The sequence below is a fragment of the Amphiprion ocellaris genome, chromosome 24 (assembly GCF_022539595.1).
Source record: "Amphiprion ocellaris isolate individual 3 ecotype Okinawa chromosome 24, ASM2253959v1, whole genome shotgun sequence".
NCBI lineage: Eukaryota > Metazoa > Chordata > Actinopteri > Pomacentridae > Amphiprion > Amphiprion ocellaris.
In genome coordinates, this window is record NC_072789.1 from 4,092,340 (window position 1) to 4,109,965 (window position 17,626).

The 17,626-nt window shown below is 41.1% G+C and overlaps 1 protein-coding gene across 4 annotated transcripts in view; it reads right to left on the minus strand.

The window, feature by feature from the left end:
* The window catches only part of pard3ba (par-3 family cell polarity regulator beta a), a 210,630-nt gene that overhangs the window by 88,088 nt on the left and 104,916 nt on the right, over nt 1-17,626 (minus strand). For all 4 annotated transcript variants that reach the window (XM_055008546.1, XM_055008545.1, XM_055008547.1 and 1 more), the window contains 2 exons: nt 17,179-17,288; nt 13,307-13,351 (listed from right to left, as the gene is read on the minus strand). In XM_055008546.1, the coding sequence (XP_054864521.1) occupies nt 13,307-13,351; nt 17,179-17,288 (155 nt within the window). The remainder of the gene's footprint in view (nt 1-13,306; nt 13,352-17,178; nt 17,289-17,626) is intronic.

The following is a 17,626-nucleotide window of genomic DNA, read 5'->3' on the forward strand; positions in this document are numbered from 1 at the left end:
AAATGCCATATTTCTGCCTTTTTTTTTTATAGCTGTCTCAAGCAACAGTTCACACTCTCCCTCACTCCCTCTATGTCTCCGGTAAATGCCAGAGCAATCCAGGCATTATTTTATCGCTTTTCATGATACACAAAAAAAATGATAACAATACTGACCGATATTACATTTTTATGCCAATATCGGGCCGACAATATCGGTGTGGTGCATGCTGACTGCAAGTAGTGGTTTGATCCAGACACATAAGATTAAATACAGCCAGTCTATGAACCAGAGTCTGATTCTGAATGGGGAGTGGAAAAAATGAATGGGAGCTTTGGCTACGTAAACATGTTCTTAGCAAGACTTTATGAAGCTGGGCAGGCTGCCTCAAAACTGCTTTTAGAAGAAGAACTTTAAAGTTTCAAATAACTCAAAAGACAGATGAGATAGGCATTAGCAGTTTTACAGCACATGGGGGAACCCGACCATCACTCTAATCCTTCCAAAAGCTCATTTTCTTGTTTTCCAAAACTTTCAAAACATAAAAGAGAGGAGAAGAGGGAAGGACAGAGGGGGAAAAGCGAAGCCCGGCTGATGAATGAGCGAGGGAGTTGTGCTCTAAAGTGGATATGCAGCCACTGATAAAAGGAGACAGAATGATTTTATGGAGATCCTAAGCTTTTAGCAAAACTCTGCCCTCTGCTTACTAAATATTGAATTTGTACACATCTCCTGCAGTAATATGTCCTTATCTAAAGTGCATCTGCATTAAACTGTCGAAAATCTTAATGCTGCCTGCAATTCAATTTAGGTTGAATTCAGTTCATTTAAAAATTGCAGGAGGGGAAGCTGGGGCAACTGGGATTAGTTCATAACTTCATGCTTTTATGTGTATTCCTGTCCGCTGTGTCTACTGGCAGCATTAACCCCCAGCTGGAATTACTTTCTGCCAGATCTTTGAGACATATTCCAATCATGCTCAGCCCTTAGAAACCGTAAGTCTCCTATATTTATAGAACTCAAATCACACCCTTATTGCAATATTTGGATCCACGCCACCAACACAGCTTAGTCATTTTATTATGGGTGTTATTGCTTTTCTCATCTTGCTTATGAGGCACTTGAATGTAACAACCGGTTACCTTGAGGCACTTCTGTAAACAGCAACGTCTAAAAAAACGATACTAATGACTGATGTGATGTTTTGTACGGTTATCCCACTCAATGATACGACTAACCAAGAGTATTACTGTACCTACACGCTTGGATGTCATCCCTTGTGTTGTTTATTCTGCATTGTTAGGCTTTTTTGCCATTGAAGTGTTTTGTACTGTACAAAGAAGCTGAATTTCATATAATTCTTTCATCTTGTTACAGTTTATGCCTTGAAATCAGCAAAAATCCAAAGCACTGAATAAAATAAATAGTTATAAGTCATAAATGAACATTGTAGGACATCAAGTCCAATTATGTTTATTCAAAGCAGGAGTGAAGGTGAAAGAAAACATTAAACTAAGGATGGAGATGAATCTGAACTGTACCAGAATGGGACAAAGTGTGATCAGAAAATTACAAGACTGCTATTTGGCCTCTGCGTCGTAGCTGTAGACCCTTTTTTCCACCAGTGATGATGGCAGACTAGGGCTAGTCCGAATAGCAACTTCTGAGCTCCGGATAATTGGGCCCAATTAATGAGGAATATTCGAATATTTGACTCGTCCGTCTTACTTATATATAGAATATATAAATGAGACAGGTAGTGCAAAAGACTGGCAGTATTTGGCTGTTAATGGCAGTTTAGGATAACAGTCACAGTTTTGTTTCCACCATAAAGGGGGCCAGACTGGAGTCTAGTAGAGTCTGAGAAATACTGCTCCATCTCTTGCTTGGCACTTTGATGTTGCTCCTCAGGGAGTTCATGGAGTCCACAGTGTTAGCATTAGCACGGATATCTCCGTCTTCTGCATTCTGTCTTCTGTTTCCAAACATGGGCGAAGTGAAGCATGACGTCAGAGTCGGTAGGTCCGTGTTTTACTGTCAGTCAACAGGCCTATCAAAAGTAATGCTGACCCCAGAGGTTACTGCAGCCCACAAGACTGAGATATACCAATGCTTCATGACAGTAAAGCAGCTACTTTGTGGCGGCGAGGGTAAAATCTGAGTATTCGGATCTCAAAATGAATATTCGGATGCCCCCACAACGACTGAATATTGGGATATTCGGGTCCAGCCTTATGCTAGACATGAATTAAGTTTGTGGTCCTGGGAGAAACTGCACATGCACATCTGCAAGTGGTTTAAAACGGAACTTCCAGAAAGCATTCCAGGTGTTGCATGAGCACTGGGAGCAGTGTACTGCAACACACACTACTCTGAAGAGGATAGCGGTCACATTTAAATCCAATACAGTTTCTGCTTTTTATGCACAGTCTCAGAACTTCTTCGACATAAGAAAAATATACATATCTAAACTTCCTTTCATATTTATAGAGACTACATTAAACATACTGATATGTTAAGACCTGACATCTTAGAAGGTTTGGATATGAGCCATCGGTATCAGCTTTTCTTTTTAATAGAAATACCTTTTAGGAATGACGCTCCAAAATATAAAAATTCTGAAGTATGAAGCCATGAAGATGAAATGTAGAGAGAGAAGTAAAGAGAGCGTGAAAAAATGGTTTGACAGAAATAAGTAGAGCCCTATAGGAGAAACATAAGGCAGCAGAAAAGAAAGGATGAATGAGGTGGAGTGGTACAGGGACAGGTTAGGAGCAGCGCTATAGAAACTGACAGGCTCAAGCATGCAAGAGAGATGGGGAATAAATGAACTGCCATCATACTATGCTCAGGTATGGCCTCCAACTTGAGAGAGGAAGGAAGAGGAGATGGAGGAGCGGGAACGCGATGAAGGCCACGGCTGATTCAGCAGGGGATCGGAGAGCAGAGGGAGGAGACGCCAGGAAAAGACTGGAGAAGGCAGGGGAGAGTCGAGGAAATACAGAGCTGCAAGAAAAAGATGAGACAAAAGGAGGAAAGAGACTAAATGTCATGCGGAATAAGCTGCTGTCAAAGGAGACTTGACATTCAGGTTGGAGGAGAAACTGAAGGACAGGTGACCAAGGAGGGCGAAGTAAAAACACTTTTAACCCAGAAAAGCAGCCAACCCATCCCAGTTGTGCATCACAATGACACAGAGACAAGCACTCTTCAAAGAAGTTGCAGACAGATTGCAGGCAGCGTTTTCTCATTTTGAAACTTTTCTGTAGGGATGACTTTCCCGCATCACGGCACTCACTGCTTAAGACATATTTTTTGTCATTTCAGAGGCTTCAAAGCTCCAAAGTAGAGCGGGGAAAAAAGGGGCAAGTGAAACTGAAGCGGAGATAGAGTCGAAGGAGGAGGAAAAGTAAGCGGAGCGTTGCTGCCTTTTAAGTCCTAAATTGACTTTCTGAGAGGAAGTGGGATTTATGGGGAATAAGGGGTTATAAATAGAGAGGGGGGAGCGCTCAGGAATAAAACGCTCAATTTGAGAGGCAGGATTTGTGTCACAAATGTAATTACGGCTGTCCAGCTCGCAGCCTGATAGAATTAAGCTCCTTGCCAATGCACTGCCGCTCTGTACAGAGAAGCTGTGTGTGTCTGAGTGCGTGGGCACATGTGTATTTACTACAAAATGTGAGAATTTTGTTCCAAGTGGGAAAAAAAATAAAATAAAAAATGAAAGTCATGATACTGCCTGTGTGAGATAGCGGTGTGCGTCCTTGAAATATGAGCACAATTCCCTTTTTTTTTTTTTTTTTTGCTGGAGTGTGTTTGTGTGCGGAGCTGGCAGCACACTCATTCCATGCATGTCAGGCGGTAGAGGCTGGAGGTAAATGAATAATGAGGGTTTAATAGGATGGATGAGCGGCAGAGAGGTGGCTATCATCGCCAGCTCGATCCAATGGAGGGTGAAATCCGCGTTTATCACATATCGCTGCCCGCTGTGCCAGCAGATGCTCTCACGGATCCATTCGCATCATGTCTGCCTGATTGCCACTGATTCAAGCTGGTGCACATATTTGACAAACAGCCGAACAGCCAAAAAGGCCGGGAATGATGGGCGATGCCCTTCACAGCTGCAACACTCCCTCCATCCAAGATCAAGCAAGAATGTCACGTTTTTTACTCTCCGTTTTGCTACTTTGATCTCACGCTGTTAGCAACTTTCAGAGGAAACTTTTCCTTCAACTGTAATGTTAGATGATGGTTCAGTAATTCAAAGGCTTGGACATAAAACTCACAGATAAATCATCAGAAAAAAGTTGCAGAGCCGCGTTATTTCGTAAAAGCTCTGAGGTACAATACTGTGTTTACAGAAAAGTTGGAGGAAAAGTACAACTCCAAGGTGCATGTTGGGAGCAAACATCCAATTACAGGAGCGCCTTTAAAAGTCTGTTGGGTGAAGCTTAAAAGGCTTCATCAGTAGCTGATGCCTCATAATTTGCCTCACAGTTTGCATACTTCCACTCCAGCAGCACTGGACAAAGTATCTCCCCAGCATTGTGTTTATTCTCATTAGAGTCCCAACAGCTCATTTAATTTTTTATCAGCAGGAACTGGGAAGACTCCGACAATTCATTTTATTTCACTTCAGCTTAGGATTCCGTTTCAGCAGCAAAAACAAACCCAGTTGGTTGTAGCTAGAATACATCTGCAGCAAGTTAAACCTCCGTCAGCATCTCCTTCATGCCACACTGCTGACTGATCTGTGAGAACCAGAGTTGTAGTCGGTGTGAGCACGATTTTTAAAGTTTGTCTTAATGGCCACTTGGTCTACTTTGATTATATCTGTCTTCCTGAAGCTTTAGCCTATTTGCACAATTAAAGGCTGTAAATCAATCTAGGCAAGGCAAGTTTATTTGTATAACATCCCTCATGTCCAAGACAATTCAAAGTGCTTTACATAAAACACTGAGAGCATTACAGTGAGGTGCAGATAGTTAAACAAAATAAATGTTTTTAACCTGGATTTAAAAGTGTCTACATTTGGTGAAAGTTTAATCTCCACTGGCAGTTTGTTCCACTTGTTTACAGCATAACAGCTAAATGCTGCTTCTCCATGTTTAGTCCGGACTCTGGCCTGGACTAGCTGAAAATTTAAAGACAATGTAATGGTCACCCCTTAATGTTCTTAAAGAGATTCGCATTTTTATTTATTTTATTTTTTTGATGGGAAATTATTTTTTATAAAACAAACAATGATAATATTGTGGACACGTTGGCGAATTGTACCCATCACTAAAAACTGTTAAAACTGATAAAGAATTTAAAAAAAACAACAACATGAGAACACAGACAGACAAAAAAAAATCTGACTTCTAAAAAACAAAGCTGACAATAATAAAACCAGCGTCCATCATGTAAATCAAACCTATAGTGTGATTAAATGATCAGGGATTGGGGTGATTGACAACCTGCTATCGAGGACGATCTGAATTTGACATACGATCTGCTTTCCAGAGGATCGTGTCTCTCAGGGTGGATTATATTAGCATTTTCTTTTCAAAGTGTAGTTGCGACTAACCAGCTGACAGTGTTTTGTGTCGTTTAGCTGCTTCTCCAGTAAGACTCTGGTCAACTCCAGCTGGCGATGATAGCAAACTAGAGGGTCAGAACCTGCAGTAGGTGCAAAACTGGTCCATGTGTTACTACGCCAGTCTTAATAAAGCTTTCCTGTGATGAGTTAACGGACTACCAACACCAGCTGCAGTCTAAGCTGGTTGGAGTACATGTGTGGAATAAGCATCTCACAATGGAGGAAGAAGATGGATAACATGTTCAATGGAAGCATTTCACATTTTGTAAACTTAAAACAACATGAAAGACGAAGAATAGGTGTCAGTAGGTAGCGGACGAACGTCTAGAAAGAAGTGTCGAAGCAGCACAGATAGAAATCACCAATTCTAGTTAGGAGTATCAGTTTAAATTCAGAGTAAAGACGGGATACAGAGATTGGTTAATTGGGGCTTTAGCCTTTATAGTAACAGGCTTTGTATGTAGCAAACAATACGCACAACTAATCATCAAAATCTATGGGATGAATTGTGATTTAGGTTGTAGATTTTGCTTCTTCTCTTAAAGCTCCCCAATCCAAGATGTTCCAGCATTTCCCACTTGAATCAATGATAGTGTGAGAAGAAAACTTTTAACAGTGGTTGACTGGGCTAATGATGTTTACTGTAAAACAGTGCTCCTTCCGCTTTGGATTAACAAGGAGCTTCTTAGAAATGTGGCACAAAAACAACTTCCTGAAAGGAAAAATGTGACTGAAAACAAAGAACCTGCCAATTACCAGTGTAAATGGTGCCACACTGAACACATAAACACTGGAAAGGATCCACCGATACACAAGCATCCATTCAGAAACACCACACCTGCATGCATGCTGTAGGTACTAGCACAACTCCACGAAAATGCAAATATCCACCTCAACACACACCGACATCATAGTGTGATATGTATATTGTGAGTAGTGCTGTCGTGTCTGTGCTGAGCAGACAGGAGTGAAGTCTTTGCCTGGAACGTAGCCTCGGGGTCGCGCTGCACTGACAGGCCCTGCAAGGACTAACGCTGCTTCATGATGCTGCTTTGTACTTTAAAAAGTGTCACTTTAAAAGTGAGCGTCGCACACTTGGAACCGTGGCATCCTGATATAACTAGTTATAACCAATGTTGTCCCTTCTTAAACCACCGTTGTTAAATATGAACCACTGTATACCACCAACGCCCCATTTGACCTGTCATTTTGGAGAAGCTCTGACAGTCGTCTAGTTATCGCAGTTTTGCCCTCGTCAATGTCACTCACATCCAAATGCTGCTTTCCTGCGTCCAACACATCAACTTCAAGAACTGACTGTTCACTTGCTGCCTAATAAATCACCCCCATAGACAGGTGCTGCTTTAATGAGATAATCAATGTTATTCACTTTAAATTATCCAATCTATGTGGTAGCTGACACCAAATCATTAAGCTGGATCTTCCCTTATTCATTGTAAAGTTGATGTTGTTGTTCTGGCACCAGCACAGAAGCAAGAAAACCCACATACTTTGAAGCATCCTAACAATTCTGACAAACACTTGCCTATCAACTGGACTCCACTGTGCTCCACGGAAAGCAGCTTTGTAGCAGACTGGGAAAAGGTTGCCACGGTTACAAGAAAGTGGCCCCCCTCCATTAAAACTGCCGGGGGTGGCAGTGGCAGTTAAGTCTGTGTGGATGTGTGGTGACTGGTGGCACCGAGTTGCCAAGGAGACATTTTCGTCAACAGTGCAGCTCCTGGACACGGTTCCTTAAATTTGCTGCACACTTGCAGGAACACACATGTGACACGCAGGTCCGCACACACTTTTCAATCTCGCACCCAATCTCAGGATCGACCAATAAAACCCGAAGCCGTTGTTCTGGAGACCAGTAAAACAGGCCCTGACCTGCCCCCTGCTATAAACACACATGGTACATAAAGTCCACACACCTGTAAAAGACAGCAGGATGCCGGTGTCGCCCCGCTCAATAAAGGTTAGCGAATTTAATCCAACGGAGGCATGAAGCGCAGTGTTACAAGGGATGGAAAGGTTTCAATCAAGGCTATGTAATTCAATAGGGGCCTTAAAAGTTCTCACATTACAATGGCTTTTCACAATCCCATCTCAATAAATGTTTATGCATGGATTTTAAGTATTTAAACGACACAAAGAAATGGACCGAGCACAGAAAAGTCGCTCATGACACTACTGTAATCTTCATTGCTTGGATTAAATGCACTGAATATGGGGATTTAAAACCTTTATTGGAACAAACCTATGATGACATTTCAGGGAGCTGGAGTTTAACCCTCCTGTTGTCCTCATTTACGGGCACCAAAAAATATTGTTTCCTTCTCTGAAAAAAATCCAAAAATTTTGCCTAAAAAAGTCCCCAAATTTCTGAAAATCTGCAAAACCTTCAGGAAGAAAATTCCAATAATTCCTTAAAAGTTTCCCTTAAAAAGCGTTGTTAAATAAAACTAATTTGTCAAGAACATTCTTGTAAATATTTTCAAAAAATGAGTAAAAATCTTCCAAAAAAATCATAATAATATCTAAAGTGATTCCATATATATCAAAAAAACTTCTAATATTTTCATTCACATAAAATTCAACCAAAATACAGCAAAATTTGCTGGATTTTGGTTGATTTTTTTGTGAATGTTCTTAAGAAACATTTTTAACATTTCTTTTTTCCCACCAAAAATTGTTCAAAGATTTCCCAAAAATGTTGAAAATGTGGACATCAGAAGTTTCACTGTGAAAATATACATTTTTTTCCACATTTTCAAACTTTAAAACAGGTCAGTTTTGACCTGCAGGAGGGTTAAATAGCACCGTGGTATTAGGAGTACGTCAGATTTGAAAATTATAGATTTCTTAACGCAACATAGGATAAAAACTAAACCAGTGATGTGTTAGTCTACTTGAACGGGTCCAAAATGTGTTGCATCAGTTGTACAAACAGTCAGAACAGAATCATAAATGATTCTACTGCTACATTCTTTAAAAAAAGGGTAAACTTATGGCGCAATAATTACATTCCAATCGTCTGACAAACCTGACTTCAAATCAAATTACTCCATACAACTGTGTAGCCAGTAAAAGCAAATCTAATCCATGCTATGGCCAATCAAAACTCTACTCCAATCAAAGACCTGGTCAATCATTAAGCTTCTCTCCATCACTGCCTGAATGCACTCGGCTACATCAGAGGCAGAGGATGGAGGCGTTGCTCTGGCAGTAATCGTGTTTAGCTGTTTGGATGTCTGAGAGAATGGGACATATGGGCTGTTTGTGTTTAGCCTTCACCTAGATGGATGGCTTTAATAACTGGAGGGGACTTAAAAGGCCATTTCATAATTACTGCCTACCTCTGCTGGATTACAGCTACGCAGCGGGGATGGCAGGGTATGGATGAGAGTTGGTGGGAACTGTGAAGAGCGGGACACATGCCATTTGTAAATGCGTGGACGGTAAAAATGGCTGTGCAGTGAGGGAGGACTGTAGGGTGCATAAATTCAGAGGCATACATGAGCACGCACCGGCAAAATGATACGTATGTGAAGATCTTCATCTCCGAGGATGAAAAATGAAGCCAATGCAGAAGCACCAGCAACTGCAGTTCCTGAAATGGCCATTTGGGGCTGATTCTAAAAGCACGCTGCAAAAACTCTAAATCTTACCAAGTCTATTCGTCTTGTTTTTAGTCCAAATGTCTCATCCCACTTGATTTAAGATAAATTCACTTATCAAGAGACATTTCAGCAGATGGAGGGACTTGTTTTAAGACAATGTATCTTAAATATCTTGTTAAGTCAAACAATCTTGAAATTATCTTGTTTTGAGTTGAATTTTCCAAGAAAATTCAAAAAAAGTTTAACCCTCATGTCGTCCTGCGGGTCAAATTGACCTGTTTTAAAGTTTGAAAATGTGGGGAAAAAAATATTTTCACAGTGAAACTTCTGATGTCCACATTTTCAACATTTTTGGGAAGTTTTCGAAAATTTTTTGATGGGAAAAACAAATGTTTAAAAAAAATGTTTCTTAAGAACATTCATAAAAAAATCTATCAAAATCCAATGAATTTCGCTGAATTTTGGTTGATTTTTTGTGAATCTTCTTGAAGAAAATATTAGAAGTTTTACTGATATATATGTAATCACTTTAGATATTTTTAGGATTTTATTTTTGGAAGATTTTTACTCATTTTTTGAAAATATTTACAAGAATTTTCTTGCCAAATTTGGGGGACTTTTTAAAATAAAACTTTCAAGCAAAACTTTTAAGGAATTACTGGCATTTTCTTCCTGAAAGTTTTGCAAATTTTCAGAAATTCAGGGGATTTTTTTGCTTAATTTTTGGATTTTTTTCAGACAATGAAATAATATTTTTTGGTGGCCGTAAATGAAGACAACAGGAGGGTTAAGTCTAAGAATAAAGGTCCCAACATGACATGCACCACTGGTCTCCTGGATTAAAGCACTGTTGAAGACTTACGCCAGCATCCTCCCCTTCTATCACCTGACACAGACTTTGCTGCAACATCACAGTCACTCCTTTCAGGGAGAAAATACAAATGCAGTTTAGCTGTATAGGAATGTCATTTTTGGAGACAGGGCCTCTTAAATTAGTGGTGCAGGTCGGTAAGGATGAAACTCTCCCAGGGAAAACCTACCTGATGCACATGACCCAAGAATCGAGGACAATTAGACCAGAAGCAAAATGCAGCTGACCCCAAAAGACCCAAAGAGAGAGGAAACACTGGCAGCAGCTTGATGCTACTCCACTTAATGAGCTGCCACAGTTAAAAAGAGCCTCTTTTCACACAGTTTTCCTGCACTTTTTAGTTCACACCTGGTTGCCAAGAGATCTAATACTGTGTAAATGCAGGGTCAGTTTAGGAATCCTTACTTCTTATTTCTCAAAGCCTCTGATAACAGCTTTAAAACCGAAGCCAGACTGCTCCAAAGAATGCATCAAACCATAAATGATAAAAGACAAAGGAAAAACCACATCTGAGTTTAGCACTGCTGTAATTTTAAACCGTCATCATCTGATCCGAATAAGCAGATCAGATTTTTACAAGTCTAGCAATGCAAGGAAAAGCACAGCCATTTCAGACTGCTGCAACATGGTGACTTTCAACTCAAATCAACAACACGTCGGATGCAAAGAGGCGAGAGATGGAGGGGGAAAGGAAGAGAGGGAGACGAAGCGAGGCAAAGCGAGACGCAGTTACGCAACGACCAAAACAAAGAGTGTGAAAACAAAGCCGAGGTTTCGGCGCTGGTGGGATGCTGGCGAGTTTTAAACGAAACTGTGCAGAGGGGAAACGACGGGGACTAATGGGCACGCAGGGTGATGGCACCGGTGGCATTGCTGCAGGGCTAGCCGTTAGCTAGTCAGCATTTCAAGTTCAGACAGCAACAGGTGAGTCGACACGCTTTCTTCAAATGATCATTAGAAAACACAGAAATGAAGCAAACCAAAACACAGTGGGAGAAGCTGGGCCGGGTCTCCAAGACTGGAGCATGTTCACCATAGTCACATAAGGCTGGAAGAGATACAGCAGCAGCTGAGCGGGGAAAAAGGGAAAGAGAACGAGAGCGAGAGAAAAACTGAAGATTACAGAGCGGGAGTGACTAAAAAAAGGATCAGCCTGTTGAGAGAAAGAGAATCAAAGTGCTCATAAAGAGAGAATTGGATGTCGGAGAGAATGAGGAGAAAGAGAAATTAAGTTTCGGGATTGAGAGGATACTAAAAATGGGGATGAGCCTGGCGACAAAGAGCGGGAGAATAATCAAGAGAGAAGCACAAGGATGAAAGCGAAGAGAGGAATGAAACTCAAAGCTCTATTTAAGATGGAGATGGAAGGAAAAAGAGAGGGAGAGCGGGACAGCTTGACAAAGTGACGAAGAGAAAGATGGAGAGAAGTGAAGCGCACCTCAGAGCAGCTTCAGCCAGACAGGAAAAAAAAGGGTTTTAGCCAGATTAAAGAAGCCGGGCAGGCCTCTTAAGACCATCCGCCTAATGAAATATGTCAAAGCCCATAAAGAAACACTGAGGCCATTTAGGAGGGGAGGGGGCAGGAAGCTGGGCAAATTCGCCGCATCAGCAAAAATGAAAAACACGCAAAAGCCCTGTCAATATGCATTAGCTGAGACGTCAGCCGTGGAGGAGATGAGAAAAGAAAAACAAGAAGAAAGGAATGCTGCAGCGAAGAAAGGGATGGCTTTATTTATCACGGGATGCCAGGAAAATCATAGAAGACGACGAGGGTGGAGGTGAAGCCACTTGTGGGGATGCTGAGTGTGGGGGATTTGAGGTCAGCGACGGACATCTGTATTCCACCGGCAGCAGGCTTAGCTGGCTGGTGCAGGTGAATTTAGGAGATCAGTGGTAAGGAAAAGAGGCAGAAAAGAAGCTATGCCTGTCGCCCAACATCGCAACTAAAATGCCGGTGGTGTTTCTTTACTTACGTTGTCATATTACAAGACGGCGGGTGTTCTAAATGAGATATCTACACAGCCGCTATTAAAAACACCACTTCTGCCAGAAATGGTCAACTGAGCATGGAAAGTCTGTCAGCAACGTTTGATTTATATTCATGCTGAAGCTACAGAGAACAACCATGGAGTTTTCCAGCATCGGCCGCTAGAGAAGTTAATCTGACTCAGAGGAAATTCGTTCTATCTGCTCGTATCACAGCACAAAGTGTTCCGACACAACTTGGAACTCATGCATAAAAGCTCCAATAACTTTGCAAGTAATTCATCTTTGGTGTCGTCAGTAATCCCTGTTTATACTTCTATTTTTCACACCCTTATTGCAACCTTTATCTCAAAAGATCAATGCTAGATTCAGATTAAAATGCTGTTTTAATAGCAATCTTGCGGTGTAGGACACAGTATTATTTCTAATGTTGTTCCATAAATGAAAAGGCAGGCACATACAAGATAGACCTAGAGTTGAGGGAGTCTTTTCCCACAATTTAGCACCAATATTGGTCCAAAAACATCACAGAGAGAGCAAGGCTTTTCTGCAAAAACCACAAAACACCTTTCATGTATGTTGAGCTTTTGGATCAAAATGTCCATGAATATACAGTCATGGCTGAAAATATTGGCACCCCTGGAATTTTTCCAGAAAATACACAAGGAAACAATATTTTTTGGTGCCCGTAAATGAGGACAACAGGAGGGTTAAACCAAAGGAAAAAAGCCTAAAAAATACAGCGCTTCTTGCGAAATGACTACCAGAACAAACTCCATACACACACAGTACTTTCAACCACCACTGTGTAATGTCATCCAGGAAAAAAATAGTGAAATTGATGCTTCGTATTTTTTTTATCCAGATTTTTCTGAAAGAAAATCAGGCAGAATTGAGGAGAAGAAATCTGTGAAGCAGAAGCCGTTGTAATGTAATATGGCGTCTGTCAGCTGAGTGAGGATTGAACACTGTGGGCTGCTGACCTGGGCGGCTATAAAGCAGCAAGAGCTCAGACACTAAGTGCTTCACAACTCAACTTTGTCAGCCGAACGGTGGAGGGAGGGGAAGGAAAAAGAGAGAATACAGGAAGAAAAAAAAATCTTCACACACAGGGTTGATTTGTTTCTCTGTGTGGATGAACTTGTTGATCCGTTACACCAAACAAGACAACGAGGGGAGTGAAAGAGTGTGTTAGATTGGTGGATGGAAGAATAATAAAAAAAAAAAAAAGCAACGAGTTTTCTGGATGCGATTGTATCTCACCATTCCTCTGCTCCACCAGCGATCCCACGTTGCTCTCATCGGCCACTACGACACAAAAAAGAGCAACAATCACACGTTAAAGACCACATACTATACAGAAACACAAAGCAGGTCGTTCTAATGCTTTGTGTCGCCTCATAAACGGCTACGCTGGACTTTAAAATGACGTCCTTTGGAAGACGGAGGAAGACAAGCGAGGGACAAAATGACACAGACCCACAGAGGAAATGAAAAAGAAGCAGAAATATAAGAAAAGCAGAGGGAAAGAGAGATATTGTGATTGTGAGAGAAAATGAGAACACATCGAGATGAGACAATGAGAGAAATAATAAAGGGAGGGAGAAGAAAACAAAGCCTTGCCAACCACCTCACCCACCCACCCACCCACCCACCCACCCACCACCAGCTAATCTAACTAGGAATTGCAGTGGAGCGGCGGCCACCACAGGCAGCGCACCCTCAGATACAATAATAGGTTTTCATTATGCTGCTATTTCTCTTAAATAATCCTTTTCATTTTTTATGAGGTCAATTTTCCCGGTGGACAGATGAGGGTGAAGGAGAGAGAAAATGAGAGTAAGGGAGAATATTGGAGAAAGAGTCGACCGGCTGAACAGTGGAGAGAAAGCAGTGGAAGATGCAGCATGAAAAAAAAAAAACAAACAAAAAAAACCCACACACAATCGGTGAAAGTAAAGCGGAAATCAAAAAAAGGTTTGCTTCATAAAACCCCACGGCGACACGTCTGTAGCAACCAAGACGAAGACACAGAAATACCTTTCTTTTGCACATGTGCCAGATAAAATAAATATTTTTAAAGTTTGGGTGGTAAAAAAAAGAAATATTCCAAGACATGTGACCCTGGCAGATAATGAATCGCTTCCTTTTCTGTGCAGGAAAGATAAAAGTGTGCAGGCAAGCAGCCAAGCTGGTCTCTTCTGACACAGCAGACGACTAAAAATCTAAAATCCCACTTTTACTGACTTCTCTTGCAGTGTTTTATATGTATTTACTCGATGTAAGTGTGGTAATAAAACCCTTTAGAAGCATAACAAGCATAACTGTAGATTTGTGAAGGTAGCATGTTTTGAGACATAACGTATGGAAAGCAGAGAATAGAGGGAGAAAGTAAAAAGAAGAGAGAATGTGTAGGATTGAGAATAAGACCGGAGGAAGGGAAGTATGAAAGATGAAAACAGGAATCATATGAGGGAGAACAGCAGACAGATAAAAGGTGCAAGCAAGATGAAACGACAGGGAGAGAGGAAACATACTTTTTCTTTTTACTTCCAGAAAGTATTGCACCTGTTTGGATTATGACTATGCAGGACAGTAACAAAAGTCAGTCCATTTACTTCTTTTGACAGAAATGTATGCATTTTCCAGCTGTTTCTGACCACCAAATGTGTTTAATATGCTTGAGGAAATGAAACCTCAGTTAACATAACTGGTCCAAAAATTGAGTTGCTCTCAATTGTCATCATTTTGTCGATCTCCCTAAAATGTCTTTGGGGTCCCCAAAAATGACACTATTGAGGAAAACCCCTGATTTGGCTGCCTTTATGGATCTTTAAGGGTAACTTTTGGTAAAAGAAGTCTCATTTAAATCACAGTCGATTAGTCAAATGACTATTTTTGTCTGGATTCAATCTGAGTCATTGCTCACAAAATCACTCAGTCTGCAAAGAGTGGTGTAGATTCTCCTAAAAGGTTTGATGTTTCCATGCACTTTAAACATCTTAAAGCCAATCCATACAGATATTTTCCAAAGCAGACCATTGCTTTTTTTTTTTTTTTTTTTTTTACTGATAAATGCATTAGTGACAAGAACTGAGTAGCAGAGACTCACTGTGATGTGATTTGCTTTAAAAAGTTGTATTCAAGTGTTTTTCAAAAAAAATCTTCTACCTTCTATATTTGAGAGTTTCTTTCTGGCACTTTCAAGCATCTATGGAACAAAACTGCTTCGTAATTCTATGATCTATCCGAACAAACCGACACCACTTTGGTGAGTCTTAGAAAATTCTGAATATGAGGCAGCTATCGAGTCAAGTGACTCCACTATTCGTCGCAGCATAGGCAGGAGGATTTCTGTGTGTGAGGGAAAGCTCTGAATCAACAGACTATTTGCTAAGGCATCCAGGGTCAATAAAAGCAGCTCACCTCTCTCTGTCAAGTGGTGTTTAATAAAAGCTAACCGGCTCTCTGGTGCTGCTGAAGCTCAGATACATGTGACCATGAAGACAGAAGCTCTCATGAGGGAAAAAAGGCTTGAGGGTCAATATATAATTGAAGGACTTTTGAAGTCCATAGGACATATCTAGCATACATTTTTAAAAATTTTTAAAAACTAATGTTTTTATGTTCATTGTGATCATGTCTTTACAAATTCCATTATTATTTGTTATGGAAACAATCATTTATTAATAAAAAAATAACTGTATATCATTAAATTGTCAACTAAATAACTGTCCAAATTTAAGAACAACTACTTTCTAATTACCTAAACTTTCAACTTCAATTTTACTCAATTGTATATATAATTTTTAGAAGAATCTTTCTCTAAAAATGCCATGTGGTGTTTGGTTATAGGTGGCCATGTTGATTTTAGGCCTGAAAACAGCAAAAATGTCATCTATGATACAAAAAGTCCTGAAATTATATATCAACCCATGCGTTTGTCTCTTTAAATACAGCCCTCTAGATAGGGTCAGCATCTGAGGTCTTGTTCAGAGCTGCTGCCATCTTTGCACACACACACACACACACACACACACACACACACACACACACACACACACACACACACACACACACACATACAGGCAGAGCTCTGCTAACTACCTTATTTCAGCTCTGAGCACTCTGGAGAGGGAAGGGATGAATAGAACTGCAGCGATAACACAGAAAAAAAAACCAGATTGAAATGGAGGATGGCCAGAGATGGAGATAGAAGCCAGAGAGGGGCGACAGATAGCGGTGGGTATTGGAGTGGGTCCTCAGTGGGATAGAGCAGGGAGTGTGTGCGGCAGCGTGTGCAGACCACCCTTGTCCATAATGAAAGCCAATCAGCTTGGGTGGCAGAGGCGTGTGCTGCAGGAAGAAAGCCAATCCACTGAACCTAATGAACCGGGATTGGAAATCAGAGAGAGTCGGAGAAGAAAGAAGAGATGGAGGGAAGAGACGGAGAGCAATGAACTCATCGGCTTTCAGTTGAGAAACAAAGAGTCGAAGGGGAAAAAAGAGACATAAACACAGATGAAGGGGAGACACGGGAATAAAAACAGAGAGGGGGAACGAAAGAAAAGCTGGAGGAAAGTATCAGAAAGAAAGATAAAAAAATTGGAGGTAGAAGAAGAGAGGAGGTAAGGAAGGGTCAGCTGGGGTTAATACGAGGAAATCAGCCATTTCGTTCTCGCCTTCCACACACACAGCAAGCTATGAGATTGGAAACCTCACGCATTTCATTCGCAGTACAAAGTACGCACATATACACAAACACACACACACACACACACATACACCGGTCGGCGTGTTCATCCAGTTTGCTGGAAAGCCCCTGGGTTTATGGGTTCAGGAGGTCAAATCCCCTTAGGCCGGGGATAATAGGAGAGGGGTACGTATCACAACAAAGAAATGCACTGATAAGAAGCATGTGATCACTGTTATGCTTGTGCGTGTGCGTGTGTGTGTGTGTGTTTGCAGACTGGGTCCATGATTGTACTAGGTTTTTTTTGTCTGTTTTGGGATGGTTGGGACTACAAAATGGCTTGTATGTGTCGCCCCACAAAAGGTGTTCAATCGGAGACAGATGAGAGTTAAAAAAAGCTTCTTTCCCTGATTAAACGGTGTGTTTATGTGTGTGTTCTTACCCAGGTCCATGCTCTTGGACGCCCTATTGCGAGGCACGTTGTCCTTATCGTTAGCGAGTCGGCTGTTAGCGTAGAAAGCCTCAGCCGTGTGGGGCAGCGAATGAAACTCACTGCAAAACAGACAAAAACAGTCACAACTTAGCATCAATCGATCGGTGTTGACTCTGAGTCTGAGCAGCCGGCAGTGAGAAAGTCTTTTAATGACTGCTTGTTTGCTAGATCACCCACACGCATGAGAGTAAACACAATTTGAAAGTCACAAACTCACACAGACAACAGATCATTTAATTTCCTCCTATCCAGATGGCACGATTCAGTAAGACAATAGCATGTACTGTCTCCATTCAACTTACAGGGAAACAAGGATATTGATGCCAGATTCTGACTCTGGCATCAATAAGACACTGTACATACACACACATTGCAGATTTGCCGTTAACAGAATGCT